The sequence below is a fragment of the Podarcis erhardii genome, assembly GCF_964252035.2.
Source record: "Podarcis erhardii genome assembly, chromosome: 13".
NCBI lineage: Eukaryota > Metazoa > Chordata > Lepidosauria > Squamata > Lacertidae > Podarcis > Podarcis erhardii.
Window position 1 is genome coordinate 45,683,265 of NC_138502.1, and position 18,461 is coordinate 45,701,725.

The 18,461-nt window shown below is 43.1% G+C and overlaps 1 protein-coding gene across 4 annotated transcripts in view; it reads left to right on the plus strand.

The window, feature by feature from the left end:
* USO1 (USO1 vesicle transport factor) overlaps positions 1-16,560 on the plus strand; it is a 54,180-nt gene extending 37,620 nt beyond the window's left edge. For all 4 annotated transcript variants that reach the window (XM_081836276.1, XM_081836278.1, XM_081836277.1 and 1 more), the window contains 9 exons: positions 344-525; positions 1,708-1,829; positions 3,779-3,917; positions 7,240-7,403; positions 9,010-9,102; positions 11,144-11,233; positions 11,510-11,620; positions 14,421-14,636; positions 15,228-16,560. In XM_081836276.1, coding sequence (XP_081692402.1) covers positions 344-525; positions 1,708-1,829; positions 3,779-3,917; positions 7,240-7,403; positions 9,010-9,102; positions 11,144-11,233; positions 11,510-11,620; positions 14,421-14,636; positions 15,228-15,314 — 1,204 coding nt within the window. In that variant the 3' untranslated portion in view covers positions 15,315-16,560. The remainder of the gene's footprint in view (positions 1-343; positions 526-1,707; positions 1,830-3,778; positions 3,918-7,239; positions 7,404-9,009; positions 9,103-11,143; positions 11,234-11,509; positions 11,621-14,420; positions 14,637-15,227) is intronic.
* Positions 16,561-18,461: the final 1,901 nt, after the last annotated feature.

An 18,461-nucleotide genomic window follows, 5' to 3' on the forward strand; every position in this document is an offset into this window, starting at 1 on the left:
CTCTACACACGATCTCTAACACTCAGTCTCTCTCTCTCTCTCTCTCCAACACACTGACTGACTGACTGACTGACTGACTGTTTGACTGATGTGGTGCTGGAGCTGAATAAATAGAAAGCAGAACACTGCTCCTCCTCTCTGGAGAATCAGCAGACTCATCAGGAGATTCTTGGATATGGGAGGGGTGAAATCTCATGTACTACTCTCTGTTGCCTTTGATATAACTGATATAACTATTTGTTAAATAGGAATTTGCTGGGGGTGGACTGGTGGGGTGAAACGGAAAAGAGGACATCTTTGTGCATTTTGCAGTGGTTTTACGTGATCCGTCTCTCACCCCCAGGGAGAAATTAAAGCAACTGATAGAAAAGAGGATTGGCAAGGAAAACTTCGTTGAGAAATTGGGATTCATCAGCAAACACGAATTCTATTCCCGAGCAGCTCAGAAACCTCAGCCAAGCTTTTCTAGCCCGGACCATATGATGTTTGATCATGAATTTACTAAACTGGTAAAGGAGCTAGAGGGTGAGACATGTTACTTCGCTTCTCTTGAGTTTTGTGTTTACAGTGGTACCTCGGGTTAAGTACTTAATTCATTCCGGAGGTCTGTTCTTAACCTGAAACTGTTCTTAACCTGAAGCACCACTTTAGCTAATGCGGCCTCCTGCTGCTGCCACGCCACCAGAACACAATTTCTGTTCTCATCCTGAAGCAAAGTTCTTAACCTGAGGTACTATTTCTGGGTTAGCGGAGTCTGTAACCCGAAGCGTATGTAACCTGAAGCGTATGTAACCCGAGGTACCACTGTACTACTTAAGACAATTAGATTTGAAAGGTTTAGAGCCTTTCCTTTTCAGAATTGGATATAAAGTTAATTAAGTTATACCTTTCAAGGTTTTTAATTTTTTGCAACCCTAAAGCATGTTATGACGCTGGAGGCAAACAATTTTACACAGGAAGTACAATAGGTTTGTTATGTTCACGGTGTGCTATAAGACCAGTTAATCTGCCTTCTTAATATTTGAGGGTTTGTTGCATCATGTGTGTTTACTTTGGTGAGAAGGTGGTGGTGCAATTGGTTTACAGCACAATGAGGCTTACCTGCTGAAAGTCTTGGTAACATGTTCTGATCCATTCTGCATCTGAGAATATGGTTTGTCATTCATTTTTCCTGGCAGCTAGTAGATTTGCTCTTACAAAATTAGGCTACATTATCTGCTGTAAAGGTTGTAGTTGATCTATTAAATAGTAAAATTGCTATGCACCGTACAAAGATTTGCAAAATAAGATGGACCATGCCTGTGGACTTGCAGTCTATAGATAAATAGATGACACACTAGGGAGGAAGAAAAGGGAAAGTGAGCAAGGATCAATTGAGAACAGCAACAATGAACAGAAGTATCTTATAGAGGGGCTTGGGCTTAAAAACCAGGAAGATGTCCGTTGGAAAGGCATTCCATTGATTGGGAGCTAAGAAAATATGCAGAGGTCATACTCTCGATTTACTGAAGTGCTTGCTTACATAAGTGATTTTTCCATACTACAACAACGCATTTATTGCATCTTGAATGGCTTTTTCGATGATAGAATCCCTAAAATGGCTAACTCCTGTTAAACTTCTATATCCGAACAGGCATTGGGATTGCTTCAAAACCATGTGGCTTAGAATGTCTAATAAAAGAAATTATTATTATTTTTTTAAAACAGGCATTATAACAAAGGCAGTTTATAAGTCTAGTGAAGAAGATAAACAGGAAGAGGAAGTGAAGAAGTCCTTAGAACAACACGACAACATAGTGACACGCTACAAAAGCATCATTAGAGTTCAGGTAAAAAAACCAAACATCTTAGCTTCATTTGCACTAGTGGGCCCTGTATCTGCTTAAGGTGGTATATATTAGGGCCAAACTACCCATTACTGTAATCGTGCTATTTAAGAAATATTATTAGAACTTGCAGCCCTCTCAACAAAAAGCAGCTTGGGGGTGGCACTGATTCATTGCACTCTGGGTGCGCTGACACCTGTGAATTCCCTAAATTCTAGAAATAAGCAGTTTTGTTTGTATCTGGGAACGTTGCACTAACTGCTTATACCATAAAATATATCACACAATGCTACTAGTTTAATGCAAAAGGGATGCGGGTGGCACTGTGCCTTAAACCACAGAGCCTAGGTTCCAGAAGAAACCAGAGGCCTTTCTCCTGGGCATAGTCGGCCAATTGGTGCGAAGGGAGGATAGAACCTTTTTTATGTACGCCACAACAGCAGCAAGAATATTTATTGCAAAGTATTGGAAATCACAAGATATACCCACCCGGGAAGAATGGCAGACGAAGGTGATGGAATATATGGAACTGGCTGAGATGACTGGCAGAATCCGGTACCAAGGAGAGAAGTCGGTGGAAGAAGATTGGAAAAAATTTAAAGTTTATCTTCAAAAATATTGTAAAATTAAGGATTGTTAGAAAGATGTTGGAAAAAGAAAATTATGTGGTTTTGGTAGAAATGATATAAAGGATTAAGTAAAAATGAATTGATGAAAGAGAGAACATAAAATTACAGTATATTAAAACAAATTATTAAGATAAAAACAAGGTTGGAAGGATTTGCTGAAATAACAATTTGAACTAGAATAAAAAATGGGAGGTGTGAGGAGGTCAAGGAAATAAGTAAAGGAAGAAAGCTATGTAAAGGTTTAATTTGTTCTTTTTCTTTTTTAAATGATTGTATTTTTTCTGTCTTTTTATTATTATTTTTCTTTTTTTTCTTTTTGTAACTTTCAAAATTTTGAATAAATATTATTTAAAAAAAATAAACCACAGAGCCTAGGACTTGCCGATCAGAAGGTCGGTGGTTCGAATCCCCGCGACAGGGTGAGCTCCCGTTGCTCGGTCCCTGCTCCTGCCAACCTAGCAGTTCGAAAGCACATCAAAGTGCAAGTAGATAAATAGGTACCACTCCGGTGGGAAGGTAAATGGCATTTCTGTGCGCTGCTCTGGTTCGCAGGAAGCGGCTTCGTCATGCTGGCCACATGACCCGGAAGCTGTACGCCGGCTCCCTCAGCCAGTAAAGCAAGATGAGCACCGCAACCCCAGAGTCAGTCACGACTGGACCTAATGGTCAGAGGTCCCTTTACCTTTTTACTAGTTTAATGCACTGGCAAACACAGACACCCTATGCAAAAGCACAGGCATGTGCAAGCATTATTTTAGACCAGTGGCATTGTGTGGCACTCTGTATAGCATAAGCAGTTAGAGCTAAGTTCCTTTGCAAATGTCTGTAGGTAAATGCCTATGGGTGCTTAATTTTTGTGGTGATTTTTTTTTAAAAAAAAAAAAACAGTAGCAATCAACAGAATTAAAAAAATGAATGTAAGATACCATTACAGTGGTGCCTCGCAAGACGAAATTAATCCGTTCTGTGAGGCTCTTTGTATAGCGGTTTTTTCGTCTTGCGAAGCAAGCCCATTGACAGCTTAGCGGATTAGCGCTATTAGCGGTTTAGCGGCTTTTAGCGGATCAGCTGATAAGCGGCTTATCAGCGGATCAGCTGATAAGTGGCTTAGGGCTTAGGAAAAGGGGGAAAAGGGGGAAAAAAGGGAAAAAACCCCGCAGGAACTCGCAAGACATTTTCGTCTTGCGAAGCAAGCCCATAGGGAAATTCGTTTTGCGAAGCGCCTCCAAAACGGAAAACCCTTTCGTCTAGCGGGTTTTCCGTCTTGCGAGGCGTTCGTCTTGCGGGGCACCACTGTAAGTAGATTCTTATTTTATTTTCCAGGATCAGGAGCTTGAGGAATTGAAGAAACAAGTAGAATCTATAAAAGCTCAAAACGAGCAGCTTCAGACAACAGTCACCCAGCAAATGTCGCAGATCCAGCAACACAAGGACCAGTACAATCTCCTTAAAGTACAGCTAGGTAGGACTGCTAGCTGTGTCCTGTCTAAGTTTTGCTGTCAAATGCAGATTGCTGCGCATTTTCAGACCATGGAATTCCACATTTTACTTTGAAGCAAATTGTTTTAGCAGCCCTGGGAAATGCGTGAAACTACTACCAGTTTGTATCGGGTTTCTGGGACGTATAAACTGAAACAAGACAAGGGACTGGGAGTGGTGAGAAAAGCTGTGAAAACCTGCTGAGGCAGAAGAGTTAGTAAGGTGTCAACCTGGAATTGTAGGAACAAAAGACGCAGTGAATGGACAGGTATCCTGGTCTTGGAACTTCACTGGAATCCTATCCATTACTCCCACAGAACTGGCATTAAAACTGTGGTTGAGTGTATTTCTTCCTTTTCCACAATCGCTGCATTCAAAGGTGGGTTCGCAAAAGATAACCCGCTGAATGGATGCTTACCATATTTTTCACTGTATAAGACACACTTTTTCCCTCCTAAAAAGTAAGGGAAAATGTGTGTGCGTCTTACGGAGCGAATGCAGGCTGCACGGCTAAGCCAGAAGCCTCCGCAGGGCAGCTGGGTTCCTTCATTCCCTTGCCCTGCGTAGGCTTCGCGGGCTATCCCAGAAGCCAGAACAGCTAGAGGGAGCTCCCGCAAAAGCTAGCAAGAGCTGCACGTTCTTTAAAGAGTGGTGCCTAGCGTGTGTGCAGCTCTTGCGGGCTTTTCCCCAAGGAGGGAGAAGGGCAGCCCATCACTGACAGGCTATCCTTCTCCCACCTTGTAGAAAAGCCCGCAAGAGCCGTGCTCCCTTTAAAGAGCGGGTGGCTCTTGGCTGGCTTTTGTGGGAGGTGGGGGAATGGCATCCTGATCAAATTTGCAGATGACACCAAACTGGGAGGGGTGGCTAACACCCCAGAGGACAGGATCACACTTCAAAACGACCTTGACAGATTAGAGAACTGGGCCAAAACAAACAAGATGAATTTTAACAGGGAGAAATGTAAAGTATTGCACTTGGGCAAAATAAATGAGAGGCACAAATACAAGATGGGTGACACCGGCTTGAGAGCAGTACATGTGAAAAGGATCTAGGAGTCTTGGTTGACCACAAACTTGACATGAGCCAACAGTGTCACGCGGCAGCTAAAAAAGCCAATGCAATTCTGGGCTGCATCAATAGGAGTATAGCATCTAGATCAAGGGAAGTAATAGTGCCACTGTATTCTGCTCTGGTCAGACCTCACCTGGAGTACTGTGTCCAGTTCTGGGCACCACAGTTCAAGAAGGACACTGACAAACTGGAACGTGTCCAGAGGAGGGCAACCAAAATGGTCAAAGGCCTGGAAACGATGCCTTATGAGGAACGGCTAAGGGAGTTGGGCATGTTTAGCCTGGAGAAGAGGAGGTTAAGGGGTGATATGATAGCCATGTTCAAATATATAAAAGGATGTCACATAGAGGAGGGAGAAAGGTTGTTTTCTGCTGCTCCAGAGAAGCGGACACGGAGCAATGGTTCCAAACTACAAGAAAAAAGATTCCACCTAAACATTAGGAGGAACTTCCTGACGGTGAGAGCTCTTCGACAGTGGAATTTGCTGCCAAGGAGTGTGGTGGAGTCTCCTTCTTTGGAGGTCTTTAAGCAGAGGCTTGACAACCATATGTCAGGAGTGCTCTGATGGTGTTTCCTGCTTGGCAGGGGGTTGGACTCGATGGGCCTTGTGGTCTCTTCCAACTCTATGATTCTATGATTCTAAGGGACAGAGGGCAGCTTAGCTGCGCGCAGCCTCTTCCAGGGAGGGGGAGCCTTCATCCCGCTGTCCGGGAGAGGCTTTGGCGGCTATCCCAGAAGCCAGAACAGCAAGAGGCGATCCCAGCAGCCAGATCCCTCTTGCTGTTCTGGCTTCTGGGATTCATATTTTTTTTTTCTTGTTTTCCTCCTCCAAAAAACTAGGTACGTCTTAACGTCTGGTGCATCTTATAGAGTGAAAAATACGGTCGCTTAATCTTGTTGGGTCTGGCTTTTGCACAACCATAGTGCTTAGAAAAGGCCCAGCAGGATTTAATCACTGCTGCTTTGTCACATCTGAAGTGCAGTAAAAAAGAAGAAGGGGTGTGTGTGGCTTCGTTCCTCCCAGGGAGGTGGCATGTCTCTTGAAAGAGTCTTTGTTGGCTGAAGGGATAGCCAGTACCAGTCATAGTTCAGAGTCCAGGTTCTATCCTTCCCTGCTTGTCCCAAGCTAGGAAAAAGTTGGCACCATGCACATAAGTAGCCGTCTCTTTGTGTTTGTGTAAACTTTCTCCTGCCCCACCCAATTATCCCTGATCGACTCGGCAGGCAGAAATTAGTAGGGAAGAAGTCTTCTATGATAATAGATATATTTAATAGTCCAAAGACTTCTACACTACTGATCCCTGACTGAGAGAAAAATGGTGTGCATACAAAATGATCTATATGTCCCTCAAAGAAAATGCAGAAATCTTTGTAGAACCTGTGCCTGAAAGCATTATTGGTGACTGATTCTAATAACTGTGCAGTCCTAGTTTTTGTCAATATATTCCCCATCAGTTTGTGTGTGTCTTTTTTAAAAATGCATATTCATTGTCTCTTAACAGTTAAGGTGCAACTAATCCTACCCTGGAAATACATTTTACTGAAGGTGTGGGATATAAATTGCATCAATAAACAAATGTATATAAACGGATCCTCGGTGTACATACTGTTGCTTAAGAGCAGGAGTGCTGTGCAGGATCAGACTAAGGGCCATTTAGTGCAGCATTATTGATAAGACTACCAGCAGCCAATTCTCCGCTCTCTGCCCACTCTGACACTAAGTGACAGTGAGACATAATTATCCATATGTACCTAGCTCATGGGGACGAGGGTGGCGCAGTGGGTTAAACCACAGAGCTTAGGGCTTGCTGATCAGAAGGTCAGCGGTTCGAATCCCCACAACGGGGTGAGCTCCCATTGCTCGGTCTCTTCTCCTGCCAACCTAGCAGTTCGAAAGCACGTCAAAGTGCAAGTAGATAAATAGGTACCACTCCGGCGGGAAGGTAAATGGTGGTTCTGTGCGCTGCTCTGGTTTGCCAGAAGTAGCTTAGTCATGCTGGTCACATGACCCGGAGGCTGTACGCCGGCTCCCTCAGCCAGTAAAGCGAGATGAGCGCCGCAACCCCAGAGTTGTTCGCGACTGGACCTAACGGTCAGGGGTCCCTTTACCTTTACCTAGCTCATAGTACCATTTCTAAGGAAGGAAAGGTTTTAAGTGAGTTTGGGATGGGTAATATTTGTGGAAATTTGTCCCAGAACTCTACAAATGGGTCATTTTCAATTCTGACTACTAGGAAAAGACAATCAGCATCATAGTTCCCATGGCGATGTGGCTCAAATGAATGGCGTTCAGCCGGAAGAAATCAGCAAATTACATGGAGAGATAGAAGAATGGAAACACAAGCTTGAACTGTTGCAGGAACAACTGAAGGAACGAGATTCTTTGATTGAAAGCTTGGTGAGTACCTGAGTGTCAGCTATTGATACCTGATATGAAAATTCCAGTCCATCTTTTTCTAGGGTAAAATGCTGATCAGAAAAGGCTTGTTTTCGTGCTCTCAGATCAGAAGGCAGGCAAGTTCCTGATACCAGGGGAAGAAGGCATTGGTCCCCTTGTCACTTTTAATTCCTTAGTTGAACAGAGTGGTTAATGGGAAAGAACGTGACTTGCAGTATGGATATGTTTGTTTGTAAGACTTTTATCCCATCGTAATGCACATAGCCTCAAGGCGGTGGCTTGCGATAACGAAAGGAAAAAATAAAAACAGCTGATAAAACCTCCTTGAAACACCAGTACAAAGAAATGCATTTAAATGGGCTTTGGATGTTTTTGAAAGCTATTTTGTTAAAGGCAAAAGAGAAGACAGATTTCATTGACTGCCTAAAAATAGTAAAGAAGGCACAAAGCATGCATGTCTAGGTTGGGATGTCCAGGGTTTGGGTACCATTGCTATAAAGAGCCTTTTTCCAAAAGTGGTCTTCAGATGGGACTCTGTGGCAGATCTTAACTGCTGAGACCTACAATTGCCTATTATTTTAACTGCTATCATAACCTGTTGGTTGTTCACAGCCATTATTGAAGTTTTTTAAAAATGATTTTCAGTCCACTATTGTAAGTGACTTCCATACATATGTACTCACAAGGCTAAAATGGATATGCTGACCTAATAACCTTATGAGTGTCAATATCTGAATTGTAGGGAGGCACATGTAGTAAATGCTTCCAACTTTATAATTATAGTCACTGATTTGTTGCAGCATTTCTCTGAATGGTTGTTAAATAATGGAGGCAGTGTAGTCACAAGCAATATGTAAAATCTGCAGTACTGCTTGTTCATTGGCAAACTGTCAAGTATTGGATCGGGATGGAAAAGGCGTTACAGTGGTGCCCCGCAAGACGGAAAACCCGCTAGACGAAAGGGTTTTCCGTTTTGGAGGCGCTTCGCAAAACGAATTTCCCTATGGGCTTGCTTCGCAAGACGAAAATGTATTGCGAGTTCCTGCGGGTTTTTTCCCTCTTTCCCCCCTTTTCCTAAGCCCTAAGCCGCTTATCAGCTGATCCGCTAAAAGCCGCTAAACCGCTAATAGCGCTAATCCGCTAAGCTGTCAATGGGCTTGCTTTGCAAGACGAAAAAATCGCTATACGGAACGGATTAATTTCGTCTTGCAAGGCACCACTGTATTCCTTCCTCTTATTTTGGTTTTAAATACCTATACCAGAGCTGGCACAACAACAACACCTGCATGGAAAATTGAGTTCTATGCCATGTATGTCAGTTTGATTATATTGCATATTTTGTATCTGCTGTTCGGGGCAGAGTGGCAATGGTCTATACTACATCCTGAATGCTTCTGATCACTGAAAATGCTGCAGAGTATCTTCTTGTTTCAAAGACGGCATCAGGCACTGCCACAAACTTGGCAGCCTATAACTGAAGCCAAAAGTTTGCAGCCTATAACTGAAGCCAAATAGCATCTCAGGATGCTATTTATGGAAGTGCTTTGTTAAAAATCCTTATCCTGTTAAAATTAATGTTTCCTTCGTTAATATCCGATATTTGCAGAAGCTTTCGCCTGCAGCAGGAGGAACAACAACAGAGCAGTCTTCACAAACGAACAAACCAAGTGGCCCTGAGGCTGACAGAGAACTATATAAAGTAAGAATTCCTATTGCTTCCATAAGATATTCTGTCGTGACTGCTGCTGTTTGAGAACATGGTTCCTCCCCAGTTGCAATCTGTGAAGGTACCCTTAGTAGGAAACCTGATCGAAAAGTAGCATTATATAACATATTTTTCGCTCTATAGGAGGCACCAGACCATAGGAGGGGGATAACAGGAAAAAACAAAATTCTCCCCTTCTCTGCTCAGCGCCCCTTTAGCGAAGCGGCAGGAGAAACAGAGCCCCTTCCATTTCTCCTCCTGCTTCACTGAAGGGGTGCTGCACAGAGAGGGAAAACTGCAGCGCCTCTCAAGCAAAGCGAAGCCTGGAGAGCAAGAGGGATCGGTGTGCACCGACCCCTCTCGCTCTCCAGGCTTCAGGCGGCTATCCGCAAGCCGTCGGAGCATGGCGGAAACTCCTGCTGCTCTCCGAAGGCTTGCGGATAGCTGCCTGAAGGCCCCGGAGTGCAGCCTTTGAAGCCTCCACAGAGCAGCGTGGTGCCTTCACCCCGCTTCCCTGCGGAGGCTTTGTGCAGCTAACCCCAAGCTAGAACAGCGAGCCTGTTCTGGCTTTGGGCTTAGCCGCGCAGCCTGCCTTCGCTCCATAAGATGCACACACATTTCCCCTTAATTTTTGGAGGGGGAAAAGTGCGCCCTATAGAGCGAAAAATTCGGTAAATCTTTTGTTTTCTTTTCCTGAGCTTGTTATTTCTGGTGGGAGAAGTGTCCATCCTATTTCTCCCCCCTCCACCTCCCTCACGTTCCTAGCCCTGCTCTGCGACATGGCTTATTCAGAGATTTAGGGCTTTTAGCAGCACAGTTTGTTTTGCCCAGGCTTCCTCAAACTCGGCCCTCCAGATGTTTTTGGGCCTACAACTCCCATGATCCCTAGTGATCAGGACCAGTAGTCAGGGATGATGGGAATTGTAGTCGGCAAATATCTGGAGGGCCGAGTTTCAGGAAGCCTGGTTTTTCCCCTTTCCTCTGGATGAGGTAATTAGGATGGGAAGAGACCCAGCCTTACCTTTGTTACATTTTTGGCACAATCCTTAATTGCCCAGCCGAATACGCAACAACAAGAAGGCAGCTGATCTGCAGAGGTCAGGAAGCTTATGCTTCCTCCATTAGGAAAGCTTTGGAAGGACAGCAAGCCATAAAGAGGCCCCTGTCCAGAACAATGCTCCAAGTCATCTATGTAGTACAAGTTCATTGCTGTCTTTATTTAGCCATTCTTTCTCAGAGTAGGGGGATAATTCCACGCTTTGGGTCATTGGAGGCAGTGCTTATCATTTAGGAGCCTACTTATACAGTGGTGCCTTGCAAGACGAAATTAATTCGTTCCGTGAGGCTCTTCGTCTAGCGGTTTTTTCGTCTTGCGAAGTAAGCCCATTGACAGCTTAGCGGATTAGCGCTATTAGCGGTTTAGCGGCTTTTAGCGGATCAGCTGATAAGCGGCTTTGGAAAAGGGGGGGGGAAGGGGAAAAAACCCGCAGGAACTTGCAAGACATTTCGTCTTGCGAAGCAAGCCCATAGGGAAATTCGTTTTGCGAAGTGCCTCCAAAATGGAAAGCCCTTTCGTCTAGCGGGTTTTCCGTCTTGCGAGGCGTTCGTCTTGCGGGGCACCACTGTACAATAACCCTGGTGGGGCTGCACGGCACCAATTGAAAAATGGCGCAAGAGGTATAAAGATAGAGGTAATCTACACTAGACACAACAGTACAGAAAGATTAAAAACTATGAGGTCTCAGAACAAAGGAAGTCAGTATGTGTATATGTACATAATGATTAGTATGATGATATGGTTTTCTTTGTAGATGTGATTTTTCTTTTTGTTTTCTTTCTTTTCTTTTTTGTTTTGCTTTGCTTTGTCTTGTTTGTTCTGCTTTGTTTTTAAAAATAATAAAAAAGGGGAAAAAAATGAGTTGTGTGCATTGGTGATGCCCTCCAAACCTCTGGAAAATTCGCTTATCCTGCTTCTGTTTGCAAACAATGCTGTTATCTTAGCAGCAGAATTGATTTATTTCTTCCCCCTTCACAGGAAGTTGAAACCCTGAGGGCCCAAATCCAGTCACAGTCCACAGACATTATTAAACTTCAGAGTGAAAAGCAAGAACTGCTTCAAAAACTGGTAATATAAGACTTTCACTCTTATCTTTTCGTCCTTGTATTGTTTCTGTGGGATGTAATAAACAGCAGTAGTCTTCTTGTCTCCTTCAGCTGTCAAGCATAATCCATAAAAAGCCAGTCTGTTCTTATACCACATAAACTCTAGTGGCCCACGTTCACACAGATTGTCTGATTTGTTGCGTTAGCTGTACTTTGCCGTACAGAACACCTTGCAGGTGTAGGGACAAATATATCTCCAGTACCCTGTCAGTCTTATTGAGTCTTCTTTGTTTTGCAGAGCGTAACCCCAGTTCCTGTATCAGGAGACAATGGCACCATTATGGTAGCAAAGACAGCCGACTTGGAAAGAAGGCTCTCAACGCTCTTGCAAGAGAATAAAGAACTAAAGGTTGTTTCCTAATCAAAAAATGCTACGTTTTTAATTTAAGTGTTTCAGTTAAGATTTGCTAAACTGGCAGCCTAATCCTTGCTCAACTCAACATTGGGGTTGGAAAGGGGCAGATATCACAAATTAGAAATGTTCCCATAGGAAATAATGGAAATCGTGGACTCATTATGCAAACGCTCACCTAACAAAAGATTTCCTGGGAGCGTATTGTTTTTTGATAAGCGGGACTTGCATGTTCACATTCAGTGGATTGTATAATCACCCTGAGATACTTGATTTTCAAGAGCCATAGCTCACTGGTAGAACAATTGCATGAGATCTCCAAGTTCAACACCTCGATTAAACAAATCGCTATCCACTGCTGGGAGACCCCTTAGCTGGAGACAGCAGAACCGCCTTAACAAGTTCTGTTGCTTAGACTAAATAGTTTCCATGTTGTTTAGTCGTTTAGTTGGGTTCGACTCTTCGTGACCCCATGGACCAGAGCACGCCAGGCACTTCTGTCTTCCACTGCCTCCCGCAGTTTGATCAAACTCATGCTGGTAGCTTCAAGAACACTGTCCAACCATCTTGTCCTCTGTCGTCCCCTTCTCCTTGTGCCCTCCATCTTTCCCAGCATCAGGGTCTTTTCCAGGGAGTCTTCTCTTCTCATGAGGTGGCCCAAGTATTGTAGCCTCAGCTTCAGGATCTGTCCTTCCCGTGAGCACTCAGGGCTGATTTCCTTCAGAATGGATAGGTTTCTTAAGAATGGATAGGTGCTACACTCAATATGCCAGCAAGTTTGGAAAACTCAGCAGTGGCCAGAGGATTGGAGAAGATCAGTCTACATCCCAATCCCAAAGAAGGGCAGTGCCAAAGAATGCTCCAACTACCGCACAATTGCACTCATTTCACACGCTAGCAAGGTTATGCTTAAAATTCTACAAGGAAGGCTCAAGCAGTAGGTGGACCGAGAACTCCCAGAAGTGCAAGCTGGATTTAGAAGATGTCAAAATAAACTGATATAATAGAGATGTCAAAATAAACTGGTAAAGTGTAACTTCACTACTGAAGGATTTTTGGCATTCCTTGGGGAATATTTTGGAAGGCTATCATATGTTTTTCATGGTGGTATAGTCTGTCCAATCCAAATTTTTAAGAGAGAATTTTTCTGTACCACCTTGTGTCCCAAACACAGCATTACAACTGGAGGCAAGTCTTCCCTCTGTAGAAGCTCGGTCCTGGCAAAGAACTCTTAATTATTGGCTCTGTCTAAATCTAAATCCACCCGGTCTACTGCCCTTAGTGACACAAGACCCCCATAAAAGTGTGTGGTCTAAAATTGTGCACGAAAAATTCCTCTCCTGTGGACTCCACCCACATCAGCTTCTCACAATGGGCTTTATTAAAGCAAAAAGGCTAATTGGACAGCGTCTGAACAACTTAGAGCAACAGAACAATCTGACCACTATAAAGAAACTCTGTCCTTGGTATGCCTCCCCCCCCCTTCTCAGTTTGATTCCCTGGCACCATATTTGTATAAATTAACTATCCCAAAATACAGAGGTGCCTTCACACTGGCCAGATTGGATGTGATGCACTCTGCCCCTGTGGAGATGGCAATCTGGAAACTGGTTCATATTCTCCTGTCCTGTTCCCTTTATAAAGATCTGAGGAATGAGATCATCACCCCACTCTTACTTACCATCCCAGGCCGCCCATCTGTGGCCACATTGTTCTTTCTTTTATCAGATCAAAATGATCAGACAACAGTAAAGGCCGCTAGGTTTATCGAGAGTGCAATGAGATTAAGGGGCGCTATCTGAACAATAATCTTGGTCATTTGATTGCCCTTTTTACCCATCGTTGTCTTTTTAATTGTATATATTGCTTGTTTTATGTTGCTATGGCCGTTGGCTAATGCGAATAAAGTTTATCTATCTATGGTGGTATAATAAGGGCACATTATCTTCAAACACCAACCTTCCTCTAGTTCCGTGGTTCCCAACGTGGGACACACGCTCTACAGGGGGGCAATTTGATTTTTGGGGGGAGCAATTCGAGAATGAGTTATGGACCGTTAATGGCCTTTTAGGCTTCCTCCATGTTAATAGGAATTCACTTTTTGAATAATAAGAATTATATTATTAGAGAAAGTGCCTTTAGAAAGCTTACACTGCACATGAATGCTATCTGCACATTTTTAAGGAAGATACTCGGGTAATCTGGTGGAGGGTGGGTTTTTGGGTGTAATCATATTATAAATTATTCTTCCCATTATGTACGGATCCGGGCAGGGGGGATCTCGTTACATGTTCTGCCACACTATTTGGCTTAAACACTACAAGTTTTAGATTACTTTCACAGTGGCATTGTTTGCTATAGCCTCTGAGAAACTCTGTGTGCATTTTCTGACAAATTTATGACTAAGCCGAATTGATTCACATAGCCTATTGAGGGAGTAGATGCCAAATCCAGTGTACTGTACAATCAGGGTAAATAATTCCAGTCTGAACTGTCTGACTTTGTAGAAGGCAGCTTCATATGTTTATAAAATTCCTCACCCAAAATGTGAGGAAAGAATTCCTTGGTGCTTGTCCTTGTATCAAATCTGTGTCCATTTAGCTCCATATGGATTGAGCACGGAGGGAAGGGAAGTGAGGATTCTGATTACAGCGGGTCACTTTTATTTTTTAAAAGCCCCTTGTTTGGGACATCCAGGATAGCTTTCATATTAAAGTACTGTTTTGGTACCAGCTGGGTGGCGTTAGCCATTGTAGCAGTGATGCATGCTAATATTTCCCCCTCCCTCTCCTGCCAGAATGAAATTGCGGCCCACGGCGAGGAAAAGGCTTTGCTGAAGCAGCAGCTGGACTCATCCAACAGTACTGTGGCTATTTTGCAAAACGAGAAAAGCAAATTGCAGAAAGAAGTCGCAGAATCTAAGAAGGAACAGGATGATCTGCTGGTTCTTCTGGCTGATCAGGATCAGAAAATAATTGCGTTAAAGGATAAGCTCAAGGAGCTTGGGGAACCGGTAAGACATTGGGTTTGAGCATTTCATTTTTCCAATCATGGAAAGCAAACAGCCCAAGTTTTAGTCTGGATTGGCAACATTTTTGCTGCTCTGATGATGAGCAGAGCCAGAAGTATTTTGGATTAAATAATTTGGAATAAAGGCTGTTCTGCTTCAGTTTTCATTGACTTTGGTACTGTATGCATGTTTTGTAGCAGACAGGCTCCAACCACCTCAGAGGAGGGTTTCACCCTCCTCTTCTCATCCACGGTTTTGCAAGTATTTATGTCAAAAGCAGTTTTAACGTACGTTCTAAGTTTTTAGTAAACGTCTTATTTTTGCAAAACATTTCATTTACAGTTAGAACAATTTATTTCTATTTATGTAATGTGCATATCACCCTTCATCCATAGATTTCAGGGCGGTTTACAATATAAAAATACAAGATAAAACACAAAATACGTAACAAAAGCACCCACACCCACCCAGGAAATTAATGCCATTTTTAAAATAAAATGCCATTTAAAAAAAATCTGTCCAGTTAATTGTTGGACATGGAGAAGACTTTTTAGTCCGTTAACTAAATGCCGCAACCCCTTTTTTATTTTAAAGGTTGAAGATGATGATGAACTAGAATCTGGCGACCAAGGTGAGGAAGATGAAGGGGACGACGAGGAAGACGACGAGGAAGATAATTAAGCTTTATTGTGTCAAATATGGGAATCCTGTACTGCATTATAAGAATAAATGTTGATGGCCTTGTGGTGCAAAATACCTGGTTAAAGAAGCGGAAGGATCACTAGAACTAGTCCTGAGTTTCTGGTGTGAAGTTGGGAAATGCTTTGTAGCTGAAACAGAAGTCTGCCGTTTTAAGTTTTACATGCACATCCGAACTGAATTGTTAACACACTAGAAGCTGTTTTAGATGCTTTCCTGAAGCATTGGGAGGTAACAGTTTGGTTAACCAAGCGTGTTGGCATTTGCATATGTTCCGTGTGTTTGTCATTACTTATCTAATTTGGATCTTCGGTGTGATTAAATATGGTATGTATATGGTTTAACATCTGTCGAATGAAATCATTGCTTCCTGTATTCAGCATGGAGAGACCTCGGACTCTTTCTTGCTACTTCAAAACAGAAATTATTACTGAAGTGTATGGGACTGGCAAATTAAGGGGTTTTTACCTTTTGGCTGCTTGTTGGTGGGTTTCAGATTGAGAGGAACTGTAGAGCATTGCGTGCCTTGCGCCTGAAACGGCTGCATTCTGTACCTCAGAGGAAAAAGAGAAACCGAAACAATTTGGGAGGGATTTCCGTAGACAAATAGCAGCGTTTGGTAGCATATTAAAACAAAATTTTATTTTTAGCAAAAACCCATGCAGAAGTTTTAAGATGCTACCAGATTATCACGTTAAAAACAAGCCTTTTGTTCTGTTATTAAAATCACATACTGATCGATTATAATTTATTGACTTTTGCGCCCAATAGGTAAGATTTTTAAAAAGAGAAATTAAGTGCAGTTGCTGCATCAACTTGCTGTTTTGGTAATAAAAATAGATGCTATAACTATTTAGTATTCATTTACTTGGTTTACTTCTGACTGCTTTAAATCACGTTTCTTGAATGCTGCTGTATTTGGAATAGTCTTAATTTTTTTTTTTAAAAAAAAGATTGACTTGTTAAAGTGCTATCAAACGTGGCATCTATCAGGGAAACGTGGCAAATTGGTGAAGATGTTTGCAAAATTTGTAGAGCTGTTTCTGTTCATTCCAATTATTGACTCAGCTTACAGAACAGTTACTTCTTAACTCTAAAGTAAGTAGGATTGGGGCCAATGCTATACAAAAATGTATTTTTAGATACTCTATTTTGTACTTACCAGTTTGTCAAGATACAGGTTAACATAAGCTGAGTTGCAGCAAAATAAATTGGAATGCTACCTCGATATTGTAATCCCTCTTTGGAAATATGGATATTCCATGTGCAAAAGGCTTTCTGCTGTCCAACATGGGTTGTTTTTGGCTTTTTTAACCAATATATCTGCTTCTATGTGCAAGGAACAGGAAGGGTTACACTTCAATATTGCAAACTGTAGGAACTAGTTGCCCACAGAACTCAGTTAACTTCAGGGACTGACGTTCAGCAGCCCTAATTCACAGTGGCAAGTTATGGTAAAAAGGTAAAGGGACCCCTGACCATTAGGTCCAGTCGTGACCGACTGTGGGGTTGCAACGCTCATCTCGCTTTATTGGCCGAGGGAGCCGGCGTTCAGCTTCCAGGTCATGTGGCCAGCATGACTAAGCCGCTTCTGGCGAACCAGAGCAGCGCATGGAAACGGCGTTTACCTTCCCGCCAGTGCGGGAAGTGCTATTTATCTACTTGCACTTTGTTGTGCTTTTGAACTGCTAGGTTGGCAGGAGCAGGGACCGAGCAACGGGAGCTCACCCCGTGGCGGGGATTCGAAGTGCCGACCTTCTGATCAGCAAGTCCTAGGCTCTGTGGTTTAACCCACAGCGCCACCCGCACTTTCACCAAACTTTGTGTTGTAGCAGCTCTTCAGTTCCACCAGCAGTTGTCTTTCCCAGCCCTTTTAAACTTTCCCCAGACCTCTTTTTAACTGGAATAATTTTTTAAAATGCATTCATAACTAGCAACAGGTTGTGCAGAAGTTTTAAAGCTATTTCATAGGAACAGAATATGCACGTGTATAATTGCATGCAAGGTTTTTAAAGTTGGCCCCTTCCCAAATAATAATTTAATTTCAAATTACCACTCAAAGAATCTTCCTTGCCTCTGTGTAATTTGTCTAATTACAAAGGTGTAATCTGCCCTTCTGGGGGAGGGCATGCTTCTTAAGACACCTACCCCATGCAATTCCATCTCCCCCCCCCAAAAAAAAATAGGCAGTTCCATTTAGCACATGAGCCGGCATGATTATGTAGCTGGTCATGACTAAGGTAGCCCTTCCATAATAATAGTATTATTATTATTATTATTATTATTATTATTATTATTATTATTATTATTATTATATTTTATATCCTGCCCTCCCCAGCCAAAGCCGGGCTCAGAGCGGCTAACAACAAAAAAGTAACTCAACATTCTAAAATCCATTCATTCTAAAATCAATTCAAAATCCAATTAATGGCAACCATTGGGCTAGAGTTCTATGAGGATTACCAAAGGAGGGAGTCAGGCTGTGCCCTGGCCAAAGGCCTGGTGGAACAGCTCTGTCTTGCAGGCCCTGCGGAAAGATGTCAAGTCCCGCAGGGCCCTAGTCTCTTGTGACGGAGCGTTCCACCAGATCGGGGCCACGGCCGAAAAAGCCCTGGCTCTGGTTGAAGCCAGCCTAACCTCCCTATGGCCCAGGACCTCCAAGATCTTATAATAATAATTTATTTACGGCTATTAGCCCATAAAATATGTACAAACATAAAAGCACAGAAACATAAAAACCAATACATCTAACAACAGAAGGGGAACACCACGATGCAAGGGTGGGTCATTGAGCAGTGACAAATAACAGCTTGAGGCCCGGAAAGATCCAAGGGACGGTTCACAGAAAAAGGAGAACTGGAGACGAGATCCGTCATGCACTCTCATCATAACTGTCCGATTAGTTTTTGTTGTTGATGTTGCTCCAAGATCTTTTTGTTTGAAGACCATAAGGTCCTCCATGGGACATACCAGGAGAGGCGGTTCCGTAGGTACGAGGGTCCTAGGCCGTATAGGGCATTTAAAGGTTAAAACCAGCACCTTAAACCTGATCCTGTACTCCACCGGGAGCCAGTGCAGCTGGTATAGCACCGGGTGAATATATCTTGCAGTGAGGACCCCGCAAGGAGT